This window comes from Panthera leo, chromosome D4, assembly GCF_018350215.1.
Source record: "Panthera leo isolate Ple1 chromosome D4, P.leo_Ple1_pat1.1, whole genome shotgun sequence".
Taxonomy (NCBI): Eukaryota; Metazoa; Chordata; class Mammalia; order Carnivora; family Felidae; genus Panthera; species Panthera leo.
The window spans coordinates 90,352,093-90,372,753 of record NC_056691.1 but is presented as its reverse complement, the minus strand read 5'-3'; the positions used below and the strand labels follow the sequence as shown (position 1 = coordinate 90,372,753).

General features: G+C 62.7%; 1 protein-coding gene across 10 annotated transcripts in view; it reads left to right on the top strand.

Moving 5' to 3' along the window:
• Positions 1-20,661, top strand: part of RALGDS (ral guanine nucleotide dissociation stimulator) — a 45,921-nt gene that overhangs the window by 14,549 nt on the left and 10,711 nt on the right. For 2 of the 10 annotated variants that reach the window (XM_042912394.1, XM_042912392.1), the window contains exons 2-5: positions 17,102-17,212; positions 18,632-18,825; positions 19,276-19,374; positions 20,251-20,444. In XM_042912394.1, coding sequence (XP_042768328.1) covers positions 17,102-17,212; positions 18,632-18,825; positions 19,276-19,374; positions 20,251-20,444 — 598 coding nt within the window. Of the gene's footprint in view, positions 1-7,003; positions 7,220-9,097; positions 9,919-9,984; positions 10,755-11,055; positions 11,087-17,101; positions 17,213-17,657; positions 18,255-18,631; positions 18,826-19,275; positions 19,375-20,250; positions 20,445-20,661 lie in introns of those variants that run through there. The other 8 variants (XM_042912393.1, XM_042912391.1, XM_042912390.1 and 5 more) reach the window with 8 other exon arrangements.

The window sequence follows — 20,661 nt, the reverse complement described above, 5'->3', positions numbered from 1 at the left end:
ACTCGTTTAACAACTGCCCTCTTTTCTGATGGTGTCTCCTAGTTATTTTTGGTGGCATCTTTTTTGGAACGATGGTATTTTTTTTTTTTTTTCTACGCTACTTGGCAAAGTAAATACTTGTCAACCCTCGGTTCGTCTTGCAGTTTAAAATGAAGTCTTGTAGGGAGCGCCTGGGTGGTTCAGTTGGTTGAGCGACTGACTTTGGTTCAGGTCATGATCTCGTGGTTCCTGAGTTCGAGCCCCGGCGCGTCGGGCTCTGTGCTGACAGCTTGGAGCCTGTTTCGGATTCTGTCTCCCTCTCTCTCTGCCCCCACCCCGCTCACGCTGTCTCTCTTTTTCTCTCTCAAAAATAAATAAACATTAAAGTGAAGTCTTGTATCTGGGGGCCACAGCCGAGGAGCTTGAGGGCAGGGTGCAGGGAAGCTTCAGGAATGAGGCGGTGGCTTTGAGTAAGTGAGGATGTCCTGTGCTCCCTCCAACGCCGCCTGGCCAGCCTCACACCTGCCTGGTGGCCCCGCTGGCTGAGCCCTGTTTTGATCTCGGTGACTTATACCTGCCACTGTTGTAACTCTGGGGAATGGGGATAGGGCCTTGGGGTGGTTTTTGGAGGGGACGGCGGGGCCCAGCCAGGAGGGGCCGATCTGGCTGGAGCTGCTCACACAGCCTTGGCTGGCCCACGGCCTGGGACAAGCGGGAATTCCTGGCCCTGCCCATCATGGGAGCAGGTATGACAGCCACGCAGGTGACACCAGGCCTAGGCACTCGGGTGCTGGACTCCACCAGGGCAGCCAGGCATCCAGGCAGACTGGCAGAGGGCCTCCTTGGGAGCCCAGCCCCTACCTGGCTCCCGTGCCGCCATGGCCCGGGAAGCCAGGCCCACTGCGCCCAGGGTGCGGAAGGGCTGGGTGTTCTTTGCCTGTGTCTCTGTGGTGACTGCCAGGCGCTGGGCCATCGCCCGCCGCGCCACGCTCCGAAGCCCCGCACCTTGGCCAGCATCTGTGCCAGCACCAGCCACCGAGGTGAGTCTCCGGGGCAGCCGGGGCCGCTGCCGGGAGGCCGGGTGGGTCACGGCCAGGGCCCGCCGCCCCTCCCTCAGAACTGGTTGAAGGAGTCTGGAAGCCAGCGGGCGTCGCCATCCGTGTCTGAGAGGAGGGGGCGCACTCGGCGGTGGCCGTGTGCGCCCCCCCGCCCTGGGCCGGCCTGTCCCGCCCCCTGCCTGGGCGGCCACTGCCAGGGAGCTGTGGCGTCCAGCGTCTCCTGTTCCTGTCGTGCTTCTCAGATTACCAAGGGCTCCTGGGCATTGTTTTATCATCCGCTCTCCTGAGAGCCCGGTGGTGGCGTTATTATTATCACCCCATCCTACTGATGGAGAAACTGAGGCCAGGAAGGTGCAGAGCAGGGACGAGCACAACTCTAGGCTCCAGATCTCAAGAGAGAGTCTCCCAGACCTACGGGGCTCCCCCTCGGCCGTGTGTGCGCGGGCTCTGCGAGGGTCAGGACCCGGCCTCCGACTCCGTTTCCTTTCCCAGGGCTCCCCTCTCCGTGATTCTCTGTGTTTCGGCCTCCCCTGCGGTCTCTGTGTGCATTTCCATCTACTTGTGTCTCTTTCTGCCTCTTCCTCCTTCCTCCCTTCACCTCCAGCCATCGCAGGGTGGCTGGGTGGCCTTCAGAAGTGTCAGGGGTCAGCGACCCCTGGGGTGGTGGGCCCCAAACTCTCCAGGAGTGGGGGACCGTTATCAGAGTGGCCCCTGGCTCCCACCGGTGTGGGTGCTGTTTATCAGGGTGAGCCGGCTGCCCTGTGCTCCTCTGAGTGACCCCCCCCCTCCCCCCGACACCCTGGGAGTCAGTGTCAGGGGCAGTGAGAGCCCACTTCCTGGGGAGGCCGGGGAGGCCCCACAGCAAGCTCCAGGCTGGTCTGGAACCCTCGGCCTGCCCCTCCTGGGCCGTTTCCGTGGCTCCAGGCGATGATGTATTTTGTTCTAGTTGCCCCGGGACAGTAACGCCCTGTGAGGTCAGAGATTGGGGGTGACAGTGATATCACACCCCTCCGCCCAGGATGGTCTCCGGGAGGTTTGGATGCTTCATTTTCCGCCTCCTGACCAACCCGGAGCTCGGCCTCCAGCCTGTGGGAAACCCCCTCCCCCTGAGGAGGAGGAGGAGGACTTGGAGGACGAGAAGGAGGCCCCTGGAGGTTCCCAGGAACCCAGTGACGGAGGAGGTGGGGCTAAGCCTACGCTCTTAGCCCAGGTGCATCACCTCCTGCCAAGGTGCGTCACCTCCTGCCAAGGTGCGTGCTCACCTGCCCACAGAGGGCCGACCTGGGAGGCAGGCAGGCCAGGAATGGTGACGTTGATGTCGGGAAATGACCCAGGAGCCTGGCCAGGCTACACCCTCTTCGTGTCCTCCTCAGGCTCTAAATATAGACCGCAAAACACAGGTGGTCACCTGCTCAGAAAGAGGTGAAAGGTCCTTTTCCACTGAGGGCCGGCCCAAGTCTGGGTACCTGGCTGCTATTTCTCACTAGGCCACCAGCGCCCTCTGTGGCCTTGGCTGAGCCCACGTTGGAGGCGGTGACGGGCAAGGCCTGCGTGGCCGCCTGGACGTGGCCTGGAGCCCAATTCTCGCGCCGAGACCTCCCCAGAGCAGCAGCTAGGCCCCAACCCCGTTCCCCGAGACCCTGTGCAGAGGCAGGGCCGGGTCTCGATTTGAACGACCACCGGAGCAGCACTGATGAATCCCCTTCCGTGTACAGGGAGGGCAAGGGGTGGGCAGTGGGTAGGAAGCAGGGCCAGGCGGCCGGCAGGGGATGGCTTGAGGCGCCGGGGACCGTAGTGGTCCTGTGTGAGCCTGGCTTGCCCCGAGGGCAGCGGGGGCACTTTTGAAGGGTCAAGACCAGCGGGAAGGAAAAAGTGCCCCAGAGATTCGGCCTCTGGACCCCTCTCCCTTCAACTGGGGGCGGCTGGCTGTCCAGGGGTTCTCCAAGCCAGGGAGCGATGGAAGGCCCGGTGGGGTCTGTGGCAAACCTACAAGCACAGGGCCTGCCCAAAGGGGACAGCTGCCCGCCAGCCCCCACCCAGCCTCCGGTTGCCCAGGAACACAGACCCCATGCGGCCAGATTGTCTGAAGTTACGGGAGAAGCCAGAACTGCGGATTTTCATATGAAATCACCTGACCTTTTACTGTTGGCTCAAAAATGTAAAAATACTTTGCAAGCCAAACAAAACACACGTGTGGGCCGATGTGGCCTGCCTCCAGCCCCTGACTGCCAGTTCTCTGCCTGTCTTGTAAGCTTCCTCTGCGGGGAGCATCCTGGCGGTGGAAAGGTCTGAACAGCATACGGTTGTTCTCGGAGCTGCTTGTGACCCCCAGGGAAGGGCAGGTGCACTCCCCAGGGAAAGGTTGGGAAGCTGGGACTGCAGGAGGTGGGGTGAGCTGTGAGCGGGATGAAAGGAGGGCCCCGATTCTAACACCCCTCCCCCCCCCCCCGCTTTCTACAGTGCTCTGTTTCTCCCAGCAGACCCTCCAAGGGCAGGGGTTATAACCTTGGTCTTTACCCACCCAAGGTCACTGGGCTGCCATGAGCCCCATGTGCACAGTATGACTTGGTTTCCCAGCCGCCCACTGCCGTGGCCCCCAAAGTGAGGCCCCCAGCCTCTTTTGATGTTAAGGACGCTGGGAGCGCCTGTGGGCCTGGGGCGAGTGATAGATAAACATGGAAGACGGTGGGGCTGGCCATGTGTCACTGCCATGACCTGGGGTCTGAAGACTGTTGCCCTCCCTTGATGGCTGCTGAGAGCCTAGGCGCATGCATTGAGGGTGAGTCTCAAACTCTGTCCTTTTTCTTTTTAACTTTTACGATGGCAGATTCCAAACAGACACAAAAATGGAGAAAGTGCATAAACGCATCCCAGTGCGGGGACTCTCTTGTTTCCGCTCACCACCCCCGTGTCCTACCGTCCCCCGCAGCGGACAAGGCTTGTGCAAGTCCCGGGCACGTCGTTCTATCCGTAAAAATCCCAGCGTGTTACTCTAATAGCAACTGCAATACCGTGATCGCACCCAGAAAATGATACGGAATATCATCAAGTATCCAACAGGGTTCACATAATCTCAGTGGTCCCTTAGGTTTTGTTTTGTTTTGTTTTATAATAGTTGCCCTACTAAACAAAACCCACATGTTGCATTTGGTGATGTCTCTCACCTTTCTTTTAATCTGTGGTTTTCCCGTTACTTTTTCCCCCTGAAATGCATTTGTTGAAGAAACTGGGTGGTTTGTCCCGTCGAGATTCCCACAGTCTGGAGTTTGTGGATTGCATCCTCAAGGGTTGTGTTTAACGTGGTCCCCTGTCCCCTGTAATTCCCCAAAACGGTAGTTACACACACAAGCCTGGTTGGATGAGTGTTTAGTTTTTGCCAGGAACACTTTGTGGATGGCTCTGTTCTTCTATCAGGCAGCACCTCCCCGCTTTGGGGCTGCCCCTGCCCTGGTAAGGTCCCCGCTTTGGGGCAGGATTAGGAAGGGAGGCGCGTTGGGGCTCAGGAGAGGGTCTTGCATGCGGGAGGTGCGCCGTGACTCGCGGCCCCCGTCACTGACCGTGTGGGGCAGAGTCTCTGGCCCGTTTGACTCGGGGGCACCAAGCACCTCTGTGAGGTGCTTCACCTGTGCTGTCTCATTAGTTATGCCCCCTTTGCAGGGGAGAAAGCTGCGTTGGAGGGGAGGTGATTTGCCCACAGGTAAAGGAGTCACTTAGGAAGAGAAAAATGGAGCTGGGCTTCAAACCCAGGTTATTTCAGCGTCTGAACCTGCCCTCTGTGCTACACCAGCACCCTGGGAGCTAAGGTGTGTGTGCACGTGCCTGTGTTCACACTCATGTGCGTGCAGCTGGAGCAGTGGGCAGGTTGGCCAGGACCCCCGAGGGGAGCCCCAAAGTGGGGGTGAACAAGGCAGGGAAGGGGACTTTGTAAAAACAGACAGATGCGAACCAGAGAGATTGGTCGAGTGAAGCGCACCCCCCCCCGCCCCGCCCTCCAGCCGTGCTGGGGGCAGGTGGTATCGGGATGGAATCCCCCCCCCTCACCTCTCCAACCTACCTGGGCCCCAACCCCAGCACCTGGACCTTCAAGGTTGGAGACGTGCTGGGAGCAGGTGGAATCCCCCCACCCCCTTGAGTCACTTGGCCTGCACGGGCCCCTTTCCAGCTGTAAAATGGGCTTGAGCTCGCTTTCCAGGCCCCTCCCTGGGAGAAGGAGATAAAGAGAGCAGAGAGATAAGTGAGGGCAGGCTCCTGCTGGATTAGCCCGGAATTCCCAGCAGCGCCTCGAGAGCGTGGCCCCAGGGGAAGGAGTGGGAAGAGGAGTTGCTAGTCAGAGGGCAGGGGCCAGAGAGCAGGTCACCCTTCTGTTGCTCTTTGAGGCCCTCCTTCCTCTAAATGCGCACCACCCACCTCTCACCCTCCCTGGTGGCAGAGCCCAGAAGCTTCCTAAACAGCCTCCTAGGGATCTCCACCCCAAACTAAATCTACCCATCTTGCTTTATTTATTTTTAACTTAAAAAAAAATTTAAATTTATTGAGAGAGAACGCGCGCGCGCGCGCAGGGGAGGGGCAAGGGGGGCGGAGAGACTCTAGCAGACTCTGCTCAATCAGTGCACAGAGCCCGATGTGGGGCTCCAACTCACGAAACCGTGAGATCAGAACCTGGGCTGAAAGTAAGAGTCGGGCACTTAACCGAATGAGTCACCCAGGAGCCCCTAGGTTTTTTAAAATGTATGTTTGTTTGTTTGTTTCTGAGAGAGGGAGACAGAGAATCCCAAGCAGGCTTCATGCTGTCAGCACAGAGCCAGATGCGGGTCTCAAACCCATGAGCCATGAGATCATGACCTGAGCTGAAATACAGAGTCGGATGCCTAACCGACTCAGCCACCCAAGTGCCCTAGTTCGGCACAGCCGTAATCGACGTTTCCATAAATAAGCTTGTATTGACAGAGACCCACGTCCCTCCCCCTGATTGCTTCCTTCGGGTGAATTCCTACCAGTGCATCATTGAATCAAAGGGCATGAGCATTTTTTTTTTTTTTTAATACCCTTCATAGAAACTGCCGGATGGCTTTCTACCAGTCCTTGTCGAGGCCTTGCTTCAGGGCTGGACGGTGTTCAAGCTGCCGTGTGGGTGGGGCATGCCGGGGGCCCCACTATCCATGGATAGCTGAGGCTTGGCACACAGTGGGTACACACGATACGCTTACGGAATGTGCAGTCTGGCCTTCCCTCTCCTCTTACAAACAGAGAAAGCGAGGCCCGGCGATGGGAGACCGGTTCTGGGGAGGTCGGTAGCATTGCCAGGGCTGACAGGTGATAGTGCAGCAAAGGCCCCCGCAAGGACAGGGCTTGTCCCCACACACCACACACACACACACACACACACAGCACTGAGGACTTTACGCGCACGGGTGTACCGAAGGCACAGTTACCATTCCAGGACTCAGGAGCACAGAGCCAGGCGCAGGCAGCGGCTGAGGGCTGTGCATGACTTCCCCGCTGCGATCCTTCCCGAAGCAGAAACAGGCTCAGAGAGGTTTAGCAATTTGTCCGAGGCCACAGAGCTAGGCTTAACTGGAATTCGTGGGAGGCAGGTCTGACACCAGGGCCTCTCGACCAGTCTCAACGCCCACACAACGCTGGCACTGCACCAGCGCACGCACCCACGCAGGGCGCCTCACCGCGGGCCCACGGCACGCACAGCACGTGCACTCCGGGCCACGCTTAGGGCAGTCTCGCGAGGACGCGCGCGCGCGCGCACACACACACATACACACGCCCCCGGCATCGCCGGCCCCGCCCCCCGCGCCGCCGGCCCCGCCCCGAGGCCCCGCCCCCGGCCTGACCTCCGCGGGGCCGGGCCGCCGGCGCAGAGCGCAGGCTGCGCCGAGCCGCGCGGGCCGCCGCCGCCGCCGCCGCCGCGCGCCGGGCCGGCCCCGCGCCCGCGCCGCCCCGGGTCTCGCGGCCCGGCCGGCCGGCCGCGCGCCCGCGAGCCGTTCATGGTGCAGCGCATGTGGGCCGAGGCGGCCGGGCCTGCGGGCGGCGCCGAGCCGCTGTTTCCGGGCTCCCGGCGGAGTCGCAGCGTGTGGGACGCAGTGCGCCTGGAGGTGGGCGGCCCCGACAGCTGCCCGGTGGTGCTGCACAGCTTCACGCAGCTCGACCCGGACCTGCCGCGCCTGGAGGTGGGTGAGCGGGCCGGGGAGGGGCCTTCCGCACAAAACCCGGGGCGGCGAGGGGGGCGTGGGGGCTGCCGCACAAAAGGTCCAACGCTTTGGGGGCCAGAGCCGAGACTTCGTGGTTCCCCCCTCCCCCCACCGCCACCGTCTGTCCCGGGACCTGGCCCCACCGAGCTTCTAGGTGTGCCAGTCCCGCGCCCCCTGCAGCCCAGGTAGATCTGTTCCCGCGCGCTGTCACTGTTTACGTCTGTGAACTTCTGACAGCAGGGGCTGGGCCTGCACCGGCGGTTAGGCTCGGCGGTGCAGGAGGTGAACCAGTGGTTGGGATGACAGAGTCCTCCCCGGCAGTTGGGACCACAAGGGCCTTCCAGACAACACCCCTTGGGGGCAGACAGGGATCCGATGTTCAGAGCTGCCCTGAGAAGCAGGGTGGAGGGCAGACAGGCAGGCCTCCCGCCTGTGCCTCTAGGTGTCCAGGCAGGGAGGTTGGGAGAAGGGCCTTTCAGGCCGAAGGGGTGACTCGTTTCTGGGTGACGAGAAAATATGCCGACACCCTGAATTCATAAGGATTTAGGAGGGCCCAGAGAAGGGGCATGTGCCTGCCACAAAGGGGGCTGGGGATACCTAGGTGAGGGCTGGGTTCCTCGTTTCCGGTGTGCTCTGGGCAGTGAGGCTCAGTGGCTCGTGGGGTCTCCACCTCCCACCTGACTGTGCACCTGACTCTGCAGCAGAGTCTGGCACAATCCAGGGATGGCCCCCTCGCCCCGTTCTGCCTGAGCGTGGGGCCTGGACAGAGGCTGTCCCTGGGTCCCGGGGCTCAGGGCACATCTAGGCCAAGCCAGAGCCTTAAGAGTGAAGTTTGAGCCCCCGGCTGGTTAGAGCCCCTCCCCCTTGGTGCCCCCTCCCCTTCCATCATTTAGGGCCCCAGTACCTTGTAATTGCTGGAGATTGCCAGCCTGGATCTTGTGCCTCTGCATCCCCAGTGCCTAGATGGGGCCTAGATAGGTATTTGCCCGAGGATAGAGCATGTCTCCGTGCCCCGCATGGGGGAAAGATGGGGCGGGGAGCTCGCTGAGGGGACTGTGGGTCTGGGAGACTCCTCCTGAGCTTGGCGGATGGCGGCGCCAGGCGAGTCCTCCAGCCCTCATCCCCCCACAGCTCCAGTCTTTGGCGGCTGGAGCAGCCCCCCAGGGAGGGTGGGGGTGGGAGGCCTGACACCAGCCCAGTGCTCATCTGACTTTCATTATGTCTGGCAGTGGCTCCGGCTTTGTGTGCTGGGAGGGTCCGGCGTGCGTGCGCACAGGGGCCGGGCAGGTTCCTGGCCTGGGTGGGGCGGGCCTTTGTGGCTTCTATGCCTCCCTCCCTGTCCATCTGCATTCTGGAGGGTCGAGGAACCGAGGGAGAGGCAGATCTGAGCCCTTACCCCTGCCCAGGGGTCTGCCTTCCCTCCATCTCCCTGCTTCCCCTCCCCCTTTCTGTCTCCCTCTTTAGCTGTTACTCTCCCTCACCCGGCCTCAGCGCTGAGATCCAGGCCATGGCCGCTGTTTAGAAATCAAAGGGGAAGCTTCTGGCTGGGGCAGGAAAACCAGGGTCCTGGCAGAAGAGGAGGCCACTGCCGGAAACCAAACACAATGACCATTTACCATGGGCCGAAGGGAGGGGGGCCAGGGAAGTCCCTGTCCCTCCTGCCAACACAGTGCCCCCCCCCCCCCACCATCCTGGGGCTGGTTTCCTGGTCTCTGTAGCAAGCCAGAGCTGAAGCGGCCCTGCTCGTGGCCCTGTCCTGTCTGGAAACCACCAGGCAGTTTCTGCTTGCCCCCTCCCAACCCCCCCCCCCCAACCCCCATTTCCCCACCACGCCTCCACCCAGGCCCTCCCTCTCTGGGCTGCCAGATGTCCTTGCACATCTGGGCATCCACTCGTCATCGTGATCGAGAAAGCCAAGTCACTGCTGACCCAGCTTGGCCTGAGGAGTTCTGTGCTTTCTGGAGGTCACCTGGCCCATGCCCTCGTCTCTGGGCAGGCCACTACATTGGCCAGGCAGGGAGGAGTTCTCAGGGTGCAGCACGTACGGGCTGCAGGCACCACCCCTCTCTCCAGCTGGCTTTGACCAACCCTGCAGAGTAATAGCCAGCCCCACTTTATAGCAGATAAAGGGAGGCAGAGAAATGAGGTCCCTGATTTTCACGTACACCCGGCCGAGGACGCACAGGCAGAATTTGAATATGGGCTGTTGTTTATTGGGGGCCTGCTGTATTTGAGAGCCCACCGCAAGGATCAGAGAAGGATAGGGCAGAGCTCACTGCCGAGGCAATTATAAGTTCATGGGGAGGGCAGTGGAGCTGTCAGGGGAACAGAACCACGTCCAGGCAGCTCAGAAGCCCCCGGGCAAGTGAGGGGTAGCAATGCTTCTAGACCAGAGAAGGCAAAAGTCCTTTGGGCCAGAGGACACTGGGGAGGGCTTTTAGGAAGGAGCGAGCCCACAGCTGGACCCCAAAGGTTTAAAGTCATAGCTCATATGAGCCAGCCAGCGCTTTGTGGGAGGCCCTGTGCTAAGTAACACACAGGCAGCATTTCTCTTTGCTGCCAGGATCATCGATTGCCCATTTCACAGATGAAACAACTGAGGCCCTAGAAGTTAGACTGCACAAACGCCCCAAGTTAGTGAGTGGCAGAGATGGGATTCTGACCCACACCATGTGACGGTAAGGCCTGAGCACACTCTGGATGGAACGGAATGAGGAGGGCTTCTCTGTTCTTCTGGTAGAAATAAATAGGAGAGTCTCCCCACCCCCAGTCTCCTGCCTCCTTCCTGGTTGTCTGGTCTCCTGATCAGCTTTGTGCAGCTCTTCAGTTTCACCCCCAGGGCTCATTTGCCTTTGACACCGGAGGCCCTAGAGGCATAGCCTTGGGTGGGAGGGAGTCTCTATCTGCACACTGCAATCTTTGAGGAGGGCTCCTTAGCTAACTCGGAGGGAGCAGGCTCCAGGCTGCAGGCCAAATCAAGTTCAGGAGGGGACTGACTGCCACCTGCTGGGCCCCCGTGAACCCCAGGAGAGGAGGAAGGGGGGCCGCAGGCTGGCTGGTACCGGGTCGTCGTGCCTTCTGCCAAGCTGCCTCCCTGGGGCAGCCGAGGTGAGACTGCTCACAGGCGGGGCTCCGGTCCGTCCTCAACCTAGAAGTCGGACGTGTGTTTCTAGGCCCAGCCTTCACGGCTGCTAGAAGGGGTTGGAGTAATCCCGCGCTGGCCCCAGGCAGTCGAGGACTGGCTCCCGGGGCTGCTGACCGGCCACCCGGATAGCTCCCATGGCTCAGTACCATGCTGTGGCCACCCTGTCCCGGGCTCGGGCTTCTGGCCTCCCGGGCTCCGAGACGCCGTGTTCCTGGACACACAGCTCTAGCGAAGCGACTCCCCACTCTGCTTCTCAGGGGATGGGAGGAGAAATCTGCAGCCTCGGGCAGGAGAAGCAGAACTTTGAGCTGTCCCGGGCCTGCATCCCCTGACTGGGAGCGGGCAGATGAATGGCTGGGAGACTGCTTGGTGAGCGGGGCCGGGACATAAGGCTCAAGGGCCCGCGTTTGGGGAGCTCTCGGGCGTGGGTGTTGCCTCGGCATTTCCCTCTCCGCCCTGGGGAACTGTTGGTTGGCCAGTCACACCTGGAGGCAGAATGTCCTTTTGAACCGGGGGACAGCGTCGTGCGTGCTGGTCCAGAGCTGGGTCTCTAGGGAAGAGAGCTGCGGGGCAGTGCCAGCTTGACCCCTCGAAACCCTAGACCTGCTCCCCATCCCTGAGCCTTGGTTGCCCATCTGGAAAATGGACCTGATACCGGTTCCTCTCCTAGGGTTCAGGTGGAGACTGCGAGAGGCGGCCTGGTAAGCGGTCCCCACGGTGCCCGATGCAGTGTCAGAGCCAGGCAGGTCATGACTGCCACGGTCGTGTGGTCTGACAAGGTGCCAGGGGAGTGCCCGGGCCCTGGACTGGGCCGCACGGCTGTCTGATGCAGCTGGCGTGGTGCTTCTCAGGCCTGGGTCCTGGAGCTGACCTCAGGGCCCCGCGGCAGGAGCCCCAACCAACCACCCGCTCCGTGGAAAGGTGTGGGCGCCGGGCCCCGCCATCCCCGACGGGCTGTGCCCTCTAAAGAAGGCCTTCCCCTCTCTGGACTCTGCTCTGAGGCTGTGACTGCAGCAGCCACAGTGGATCAGGGTGGCGGCCAGGCCCGGCCAGGAGGGTCATAGGCCAAGGTTGAAATCCCTGCCCCGGCCGGCCGCCGCGTCCTGGCTGCTGACCTGAGTGAGTTCCCTGCCCAGCTCTTCCCTCACGCGTCAGGTGAGGCGTTGCGGGGTCTAAACGTGAGGAGTGTGTGCGAAGGCCGGCACCCAGCAAGTGCCCGCAGACATTGGGCGCTGTGGTTGGTGGTGTTGCTCTTGGACTGGACCTTCAGCCGGCCCTGCCCTGCACCCCCTTCGGGACCAGGCCACCCTCCTCCTGAGCTGTCACCAGTTACACTCCCTCAAAGGCCTGGTCTGTGGTGGCCTGCTGACCTGACAATCAGGAGCTGGCCCCGGATGGACAGAAGGATGGGTGGGCAGGGCCAGCCTGGGGGCGCCCTCACCCCTCCCCGCTCAAGGCACATTTCCTCCTCCTAAAATTTTTTTTTATTGTTTTTTATTTATTTTCGAGAGAGAGGGAGACAGAGCATGAGTAGGGGAGGGGCAGAGAGAGAGACGGAAACGCAGAATCCGAAGCAGGCTCCAGGCTCTGAGCTCTCAGCACAGAGCCCGACGCAGGGCTCAAACCCACGAACCGGGAGATCATGACCTAAGCCGAAGTCCGATGCTTAACCGACTGAGCGCCACCCAGGCGCCCCAAACTTCCTCCTCTTTAAATGCTGATGAGTAACTTGGACTCAGGCTGATGGCAAGGGTTCTTGGGGACAGCCTCTTTGGGGGCTCCACGAGGCTGGTCCCCAAACTCCAGCTTCTGGGGTCCCCAAGCTCCCCGGTTGCCCTGGCAACCAGGCACCTTGCATGGTCCCCAGCAAAGGTCCCCTTGCCTCTACGGCTGCAGTGGGGAGGGGGGGCGGTGGGAGTGTGGCTCGCCCCTGTCCAGGGCTGACCTCTTGTCCCCCACTCGGTCCCGTCTGTGCCCTCAGACTCAGGGTGCAGGACACCCACCCAGAGCTTGAAGGCAGGGCCCTCCCGCACACAGCGGCCTTTTTCTTCTCCCCCAGTTTTTAGAGCTTATGGTCTAAGAGATGAACCAGGACTTGGACTTGAGAAGTCCGTTTCTTTTCAGCCCAGATCCTCAGTTTCCACTCTGAATGGGTGTGGGGTGCCGCGTTTAAACTGTCCCAGGAGCCTCGGATCCCAGGAGGGCTGATCAGGCCCTCTGATCTGTCTCCCGCTGTGGTTCCTGCATTTGAGCAAAACGCAAAAAGTCCGAAGGCTGCAGGGCTGGCTCGGGCAGTTTTAGGACACCTGCCCTCTCCGTACTGGCTCTCCTCCAGGTTTCCCTAGGTGCCCTCAGGGTTTTCCCGCTAAATGTCTGTCGGCAGCTCCTGGGGGCTCTGGTTGTTGGGTACTGCCCAGTAGCAACAGCGCCCTGTCCCCCTTTCCTGGGCACCACCTGTCCCCACTTCCTGGGCACCACCTGTCCCCCCTTCCTGGGTGCCACCTGCCCCCCTTTCCTGGGCACCACCTGTCCCGCTTCCTGGGCACCACCTGTCCCCCCTTCCTGGGCGCCACCTGTCCCCGCTTCCGGGGCGCCACCTGTCCCCCCTTCCTGGGCTCCACCTGTCCCCCCTTCCTGGGCGCCACCTGTCCCCCCTTCCTGGGTGCCACCTGTCCCCGCTTCCTGGGCGCCACCTGTCCCCCCTTCCGGGGAGCCACCTGTCCCCGCTTCTGGGGCGCCACCTGTCCCCCCTTCCTGGGCGCCTCCTGTCCCCGCTTCCGGGGCGCCACCTGTCCCCGCTTCCGGGGCGCCACCTGTCCCCCCCTTCTGGGGCGCCACCTGTCCCCCCCTTCCGGGGCGCCACCTGTCCCCGCTTCCGGGGTGCCACCTGTCTCCCCTTCCTGGGCGCCACCTGTCCCCGCTTCCGGGGCGCCACCTGTCCCCCTTCCTGGGCGCCACCTGTCCCCCCTTCCTGGGCGCCACCTGTCCCCGCTTCCGGGGCGCCACCTGTCCCCGCTTCCGGGGCGCCACCTGTCCCCCCTTCCTGGGCGCCACCTGTCCCCGCTTCCGGGGCGCCACCTGTCCCCGCTTCCGGGGCGCCACCTGTCCCCGCTTCCGGGGCGCCAGCTGTCCCCCTTCCTGGGCGCCACCTGTCCCCCCTTCCTGGGCGCCACCTGTCCCCGCTTCCTGGACGCCACCTGTCCCCCCTTCCTGGGCGCCACCTGTCCCCGCTTCCGGGGCGCCACCTGTCCCCCCTTCCTGGGCGCCACCTGTCCCCGCTTCTGGGGCGCCACCTGTCCCCCTTCCTGGGCACCACCTGTCCCTGCTTCTGGGGAGCTTTCACGGGCCAGGCGCCGAGCTGGGCATGCTGCGTACATTTTCTTAACACCCACTCTTGCCCTGTAGGGAGCTGCTGCTCTTTTTCCCATTTCACAGATGAGCTCACTGAGGCCAGGGCCAGAGAGGCTCAGCAGAGCTGGAAGTCAGAGCCTTTCATGAGAGGCAGTGCCCTGGGGTCTGGTGGTTGCCTCCTGTGCCCAGGGCTGCAGGGTGCCGGTCAGTGTCCAGTGAGGGCCTGGGGTAACCTCTGTGAGTCAGTGGCCCTGGGCAGTGGCCGCCACCCTGCCTGAGTGTGACCGGGTCTCCATGTGTAGCCTGAAGAGAAGACAGGAGGACACTGTGGTACAAGCTCGGGCCCTTCTTTGTCCGCCCCAACCCTCAACCAGGTCTCTTAGGAGGATCCAGTCCGAGGTGGAGGCCCCTGTGGGTCTGGAGGCCCCTTATGGCCCCTCATTGTGGCTTCCACGGGAAATGTATACCCAAGGAGGGCAGAGGGGCGATTGGAATGAAGGTGCCGTGATGTCTCCAGGTGTGTGGGCCCCGGCCGCCTTGTGGGACAGATGGCAGGGCTGGGGAAAGACCAGTAGGTCCCCTCAGGTCCATCCCAAAGGAGGTGGGGCGGGCGACCCCATTTTTCTCCTTTGAGCGAATGGGGCCTGGCCTGCAGTCAGCTGGGGACAGGCATCCTGCTGGCCTGTCACCCTAAGAAGGCTGATCAGGTGACACACGACCAGATGCCACCCAGGCCATTTCTCCTTGTCCCTGGGGCTCTGAGCTGTACTCAGAGGGACAGCAGAGGGTGAGGCACAGAGGTGCCATGCTTCCAGCCTCCGCTTACCGGGGCCTGGGGGTACCCTCCCCCCTCCCCCCACTTGAGCCAAGCCGTGGAAGGTCAGACAGTGTGTGGGGCATGGCTGCCAACTGGGTCTCGGGGACCCGGGGACACTGGCCCCCCAAGGACACAGCCATCCCTGTGGCATTCTTTTCCCTACAGAAGCCTCCCCTCAGGACATCTGCTGTTTGCTGGGCGGCTCCCATTCTCCCCCAGGAGCCCCCCAACCCCTCGCCACAGACCTGCCCTCTCGGGCTGCCTGCTCCCGGGCCCGCATGCTGTGCACACTGCCAACAGGGTGGCCCAGGGTCACCCACAGGTGCCAGGGCCCTGCCTTTCCTGCCCTAGAGGGTCGGGGGCGGGGGGCAGATGCCACGCTTGGCTGCTTTCCTTCTCTGTCCCTGCAAAGGAGTAGGAGCGGGAAAAAAATGCCCCCCCCCCCCCCCCCCCCGTCTGCCAGTTTCTGCCCAGGCTCCGGGGCAGTTTGCCTGAGAACCTGGTCGTCTGTCTCTTGGTAGATGGTTTCAATGGCGCCTGCACTCGGCATTGCTCTGAGCATCTGGTTTTGTGTCTGTGGCGGCTGCTGCGTGAAGGGGCCGGAGCAGCCCCGCGTCTGTGTGACAGGGTAGCAACTCCCTGTCTGTCCCTCTCGGCGTCAGCCCTGCCCCCCACCCCCCACTGGCTTCAGAAGGGGGCCCCAGGGGGTGGGGGAGGGGCTCAGGAACCATGTGACACGCAGGCCAGCTGCTCTGCCAGCGAGGCGGGTGGCTGAGTGCAGGGCCTGCTCTCTGGCCCTGCGGGAAGGGGCGGGGGGGGGGGGGGGGGGGGGGGGGGGGGGGGGGCGCGACTGCCTGGCCGAGGCCCCTGCCAGGGCCGGCCTTGACGGAGCCCCGCTGGGAGCCAGGTGCTATGTGGAGTTCAAGTGCAGTGCCCTCTGGCGGGTGGGTCCTGCATGGGGACCTCCAAATCGCTGCCACCAACCTGGGTGTTTTGGACACGGACTGGTTCCCAGCTGGGCCAAGTGTGGCTCAGAAACCCTGGAGAAGGGCAGGTGCTTCCACTCGAGCCTCGGCCTTTGCAGGAAGCATTCTGACCCCTGAGAACGTGCCTGGGTGGTGGGTCCCCAGTCCAGCAGGGGGACAGCTGGTCCCCGAAGCCTGTCTTCTCTGAGGCCTCTTCCAGGCAGGGAAAGGGAAAGTGAGCCTATGGCTCAGCTTTTCTGCCTCAGGAATCTCCCTTCCTCAGTGGAAAGGCCGGACCTCCACGTGTCCCGGCTATTTGACGGGCGTGGGCGTGGGAGGTGCCACTCGGGGTTGGGGTGACCTCCGCCTGTGGTTCCCCCTGGCTTCCCAGAAGTCGGCTGGCTCTCTCTCTGGAGAGAATGTGATCGCAGTGGCTTCCCCGTTGGCATGGTGCCCAGTGTGGGAGGGCGGCCACAGGCCAAAGGAAGTGGTCTTCCCGAAGGCAGCCCCCCCAGGGCCCTCAAGGGTGGGCAGGAGTCGAGAGGCCCAGGCGCCCCATCGCTGCCCCCAGAGGCGCAGTGGGGACCAGCTTAGGCCAAGGGCTTCAGGGAGGGCACTTTCGCCTGGGTCTTCTGTCAGCTGCAGCCCACCTCGGGTCAGGGCAGTGCCCCACACTCCCAGCTGCGGGTGAGGACCGGCAGCGTGGCCCTCTGCCAGCTGGCACCTCCCAGCTCCTCCCTCAACTCTCAGAGGTCCCCTTCCCACTGCGGGCTCGCCCTTCCCTGGACAGGGGCAGGTGGGAGACGGGGCTGTGAGGCCCGGGCTGATGCGACTGAGTGGCCTTAGCCAGGGCTTGATGGTCACGGCCCCCCAGACCAGCCTGTTCCATGGAAGGGGTGGCTGCCCCCTAAAACCAGGGCATTTCCTCTCTGGTCCTGGTCCAGGGAGCAGCCAGATGATCCCCCTTTCTACAGCCCTGTGATTTTGAGTCCCGTGAAAGCCCAGTCCTCTGCCCAGATGCCTGCACCGTCATCATTTTCACCCCGTCCCCACGCACGTGATGACGGACAGGGAAGGGGAACTCCTCTGTTACCCAAGAAAGCACCCGGGCTTGAATGAGCAGAAAGGGAAGGAAGTGGCATCGGATGTGGCCTTCGGGGATGCCCAGCACCTGCCCCAGACCCGTGATGCTGACTCCGGGGCTGGGTCCGTAGGAGCTGCTGGGTCAGCCGAGGGGTGGGGGGGGGGGGGGGCATGATGATGAGCTGGGGAGACATGACGAGGGCCTGGGGCCCCAGACCGTGGGGGAGGCACCTTCCGGGTGGCACGAGCAGGTGGCTGGGGGTTTGGGAGCCTGGGGACTTGTCTCGCTCGTACCCAGCTTGTGGCTGGTGGAGTAGGAAGGGGGCGAGGCTGGGGGTGGTGTCCACCTGCCCCGATACTACTCCTGAGAGCCCTCGAGCCGTCGGCCCATTTAGTCCTGGCCTGGGGATCTGTGTGGACACCGGGCCTCAGCTGCAGACCGGAGGTTCATGAGGCAGCCCCTGACGCCCCCGCCTGGTGGCCGGGCACTGTCTCCCCAGAGCTGCACGCAGGAGATTGGTGAGGAGCTGGTCAACGGGGTCATCCATTCCATCTCCCTGCGGAAAGTGCAGGCACACCACGGCGCCAACAAGGGCCAACGCTGGCTCGGGGTGAGTGTGGGCACGGGGGCCTCCACCGCCGGGACCCTGCAGAGGCACGGGGGCCAGACGCCGCTCGGCGACTCTGTTGGGTTCCCTCCCAGGGCCTTCCTGCCTGAGGGCCCCACAGCCCCCCCTCCCAGAGGATCATGGGCCTTCGTGCCCCCCCCCCCCCCCCACTTTCTGGTCCTGGGCTCGGCCGGGAGCATCCCTCTGCACGTATTTGATGAATGTGAAAAAAGACACTCTTTGGTAAAACATTTATATTTAAAAAAAATATTTTTAATGTTTATTTATGAGAGAGAGAGAGAGCGCGCACACGCACTTGTGCGGGGGGGAGGGGCAGAGAGAGAAGGAGACAGAGAATCGGAAGCAGGCTCCAGGCTCTGAGCTGTCAGCACAGAGCCCGATGCGGGGCTCGAACCCACAAACCGTGAGATCATGACCTGAGTCAAAGTCGGATGCTCAACTGACAGAGCCACCCAGGCGCCCCGCCAAAAAGACCCTTTTCGAAAAACACAACAAAGGCACTTCCCTGCTTTTTTTACTTCACGTTAGGCTGCAAGTGATTTTGTACGTTGCCCCAGTTTTTCTCGTTTTAATTCCTACCCCCGGTTGTGTCAGGGGCCGTGAGCCCGCCCTTGCAGACCCTCAAGCCCTTCCGCTTCCGCATCACCTCGCTTAGAAGGGCTAGTTGACCCAAAAGGGGCGGAGGCTGAGGCTACTATATAACTTGCGGTCTCCTGGGGCACAGCCCTGTGACCCCTCCAGGTCAGAGGTAGGGCCGGACTCAGCAGCACAACATTCCAAAGGGGAGGCCCGGTCGTCATGGTGATTCACCCTTTCATGCTCTAGGACCTGGTCTTGATTCCTTCCCACAGCTTTCCCCGGGGCTGCACTGAACATGCCGTATCTCTTCTCACCCCAGAATAAGCCTCTGTGTTCTCGTCTCTAGAATGGGCAGGTTTTGCCAGGGCTCACGGGAGTGATGCTCCTAATACAAGGAGGGGCGGTCTTTTTAAGTTCCCCTAACAGAATGGCCGGAAAGTGTTGGGTTAGTATTTTTTAGCCCTCCCCATCTCCAATTCCACTTTTTTTCCCAATGCTTTATTTTATTTTTGAGAGAGAGAGAGAGGCAGAGTGCGAACGGCAGTGGGGGGCATTGGGCAGAAAGAGGGAGACAGAATCGGAAGCAGGCTCCAGGCTCTGAGCTGTCAGCACGGAGCCCGACGCGGGGCTCGAGCCCGCGGACTGCGAGATCGTGACTTGAGCTGAAGTCGGATGCCTAACCGACTGAGCCACCCAGGCGCCCCTTCCGATTCCACTTCTTAAGCTGAGAACCTTTTTCTGCTGGGGGCACGCATGTCTGCGCCCTTGCCACATGTCACTGAGCTCTTGGGAGTTCATCGGAGCCCCTGTGTCCCACCCCAGTGTGAAAATGAGTCAGCCCTGAACCTGTATGAGACCTGCAAGGTGAGGACGGTGAAGGCCGGCACGCTGGAGAAGCTGGTGGAGCACCTGGTGCCCGCCTTCCAGGGCAGCGACCTCTCCTACGTCACCATCTTCCTGTGCACGTACCGAGCCTTCACCACCACCCAGCAGGTGCTGGACCTGCTGTTCAAAAGGTGAGCACGGCCCCCGCGCAGCACAGCGGCTCCCCGCCCCCTCCTGGCACCTTTTTGAGCCTCAGGTGTCTCGTGGGAACCCTGGGTGTCAGGAGGACCACCCCACATGGGGTCGTGTCCCACTGTTGGGACAGGTCCCCCACCCTGTGCCCGGCCCGTGGAGGGGGTTGCCTGGGGCTGCCGTGCTTCCTCTCTGCCTCCGGCCTGGGTGTCCCGTGCCTGGGGCGAAGCTGCTCTCGCCCTCGATTCCATACGGGGGACCCATCCTGGGGGTGGCCAGGGAGGGGTCCCCGACCCCCTCGGATGTCTGTAAGGTGCTGGCTGGGCTTCGTTCACTCAACAAGTGGGCACGGAGCCCCTTCTAGATGTTTCGCATACCCCAGACCAGACTCTACCCTCCTGGGCTTCCGTTCTCGTCCAGAAGTCAGCCAGTAACCCTAGACATCATAGCAGGTACGGTAGATGTGATGCCCTCACGGCCTCCTCTAGATACGGATGCATCCTTCCTTATTCTGACGAGGACGGCGGACCCCAGGACCAACTGAAAAAGTGAGCAGACTTGGGAGCTGATGGGAGGACCCCGTCTCCAAGGTGGGGGACATCTGGGGCGGGGGCGGGGGCGCCGGGCAGAGCCGTGGCTCCCACACAAGCTGTGATTCCTGCTGGAGGGCCGAGGGGTGGGGGCCTCTCCTGCAGGAGGAAAGGAGTCAGACAGCCGTGGCTGGGGTCCTGGGCCCTGGGGAGCAGAAGAGAGGCCGGGGGCTGAGGTTGGCCCCTGAGAGAGTGGGTCCCCCCCACAGCCCACCCCAGCCCTTCCTGCCCGGCCCCGACCCGGGGTCCCAGGACGGAGGCGTGGGGGCCACCTGCTCAGCCATCGACCTCACACGTCAGTCCCCTGAGTCCAGCTGCCTGGACTGAGAATAGTGTTTCTGAGAATAGTGTCTGTGGGGAGAAGAGACCCCCAGGCGCCTCGAAGGCAGTACGGCAGCCATGGGTGCAGGAGCTGGGGACGAGGGGCCATGAGAGCCCACGCAGGCTGGGCGGGAGGACGGGGCCTGTTCCCTCCTCCTCACACACTTACGCAGCACCTACTGCGTGCGGCCAGGGCAGGGACAGGGCAGACACGGCAGCCCTCCGCCGTCCTGGAGTTTACGCCGTAGCCAGGAGGCCCCCGGACAGACAGAGGGGAGGGGCAGGCCTCCCTGAGGAAGGCAGGGGTGCCCACACCGTCGATGGAGGGCTCCCTCCCGTGGGGACGGCCAGGCCCCCGCCTCCTGACCGGACCTGCCCCTGCCTGGACGGCCAGTGGCGGTGGGGGGGGACGGTGCTCAGGTGGGCCTGGCCTCTGGATGGAGGACCCGCAGGGGGCCGTGCGGAAGGAAAGGCCGGGCCGCTGACTCTGCTGCCTGCCCCCCCTCCCTCCAGTGCCATCTCCTCCATTCTGGGCACCTGGCTGGACCAGTACTCGGAGGACTTCTGTCAGCCCCCAGACTTTCCCTGCCTCAAGCAGCTGGTGGCCTATGTGCAGCTCAACATGCCTGGTTCTGACCTAGAGCGCCGTGCCCAGCTTCTACTGGCCCAGCTGGAGCACGCAGAGCTCACGGAGGCCGAGCCCGAGGGTGAGAAGGCTGGGGGGTGAGGATGGGGGTGCACGGGGCCGGGGCGGTGCTGGGCCACCCAGGGAGGAGCCCCCGGGGGCTGATGTGGGGCCAGGAGCAGAGACTGAGAGCCCCGGCGGGGGACCGCAGGGGGGCAGAGGTCCCGGTGTGGGTTCCTGGCCGCGGCTTCTCGGGGAGGCTCTGGGGTGGGTTCTGTCTCTGCAAAGACACCTGGAAA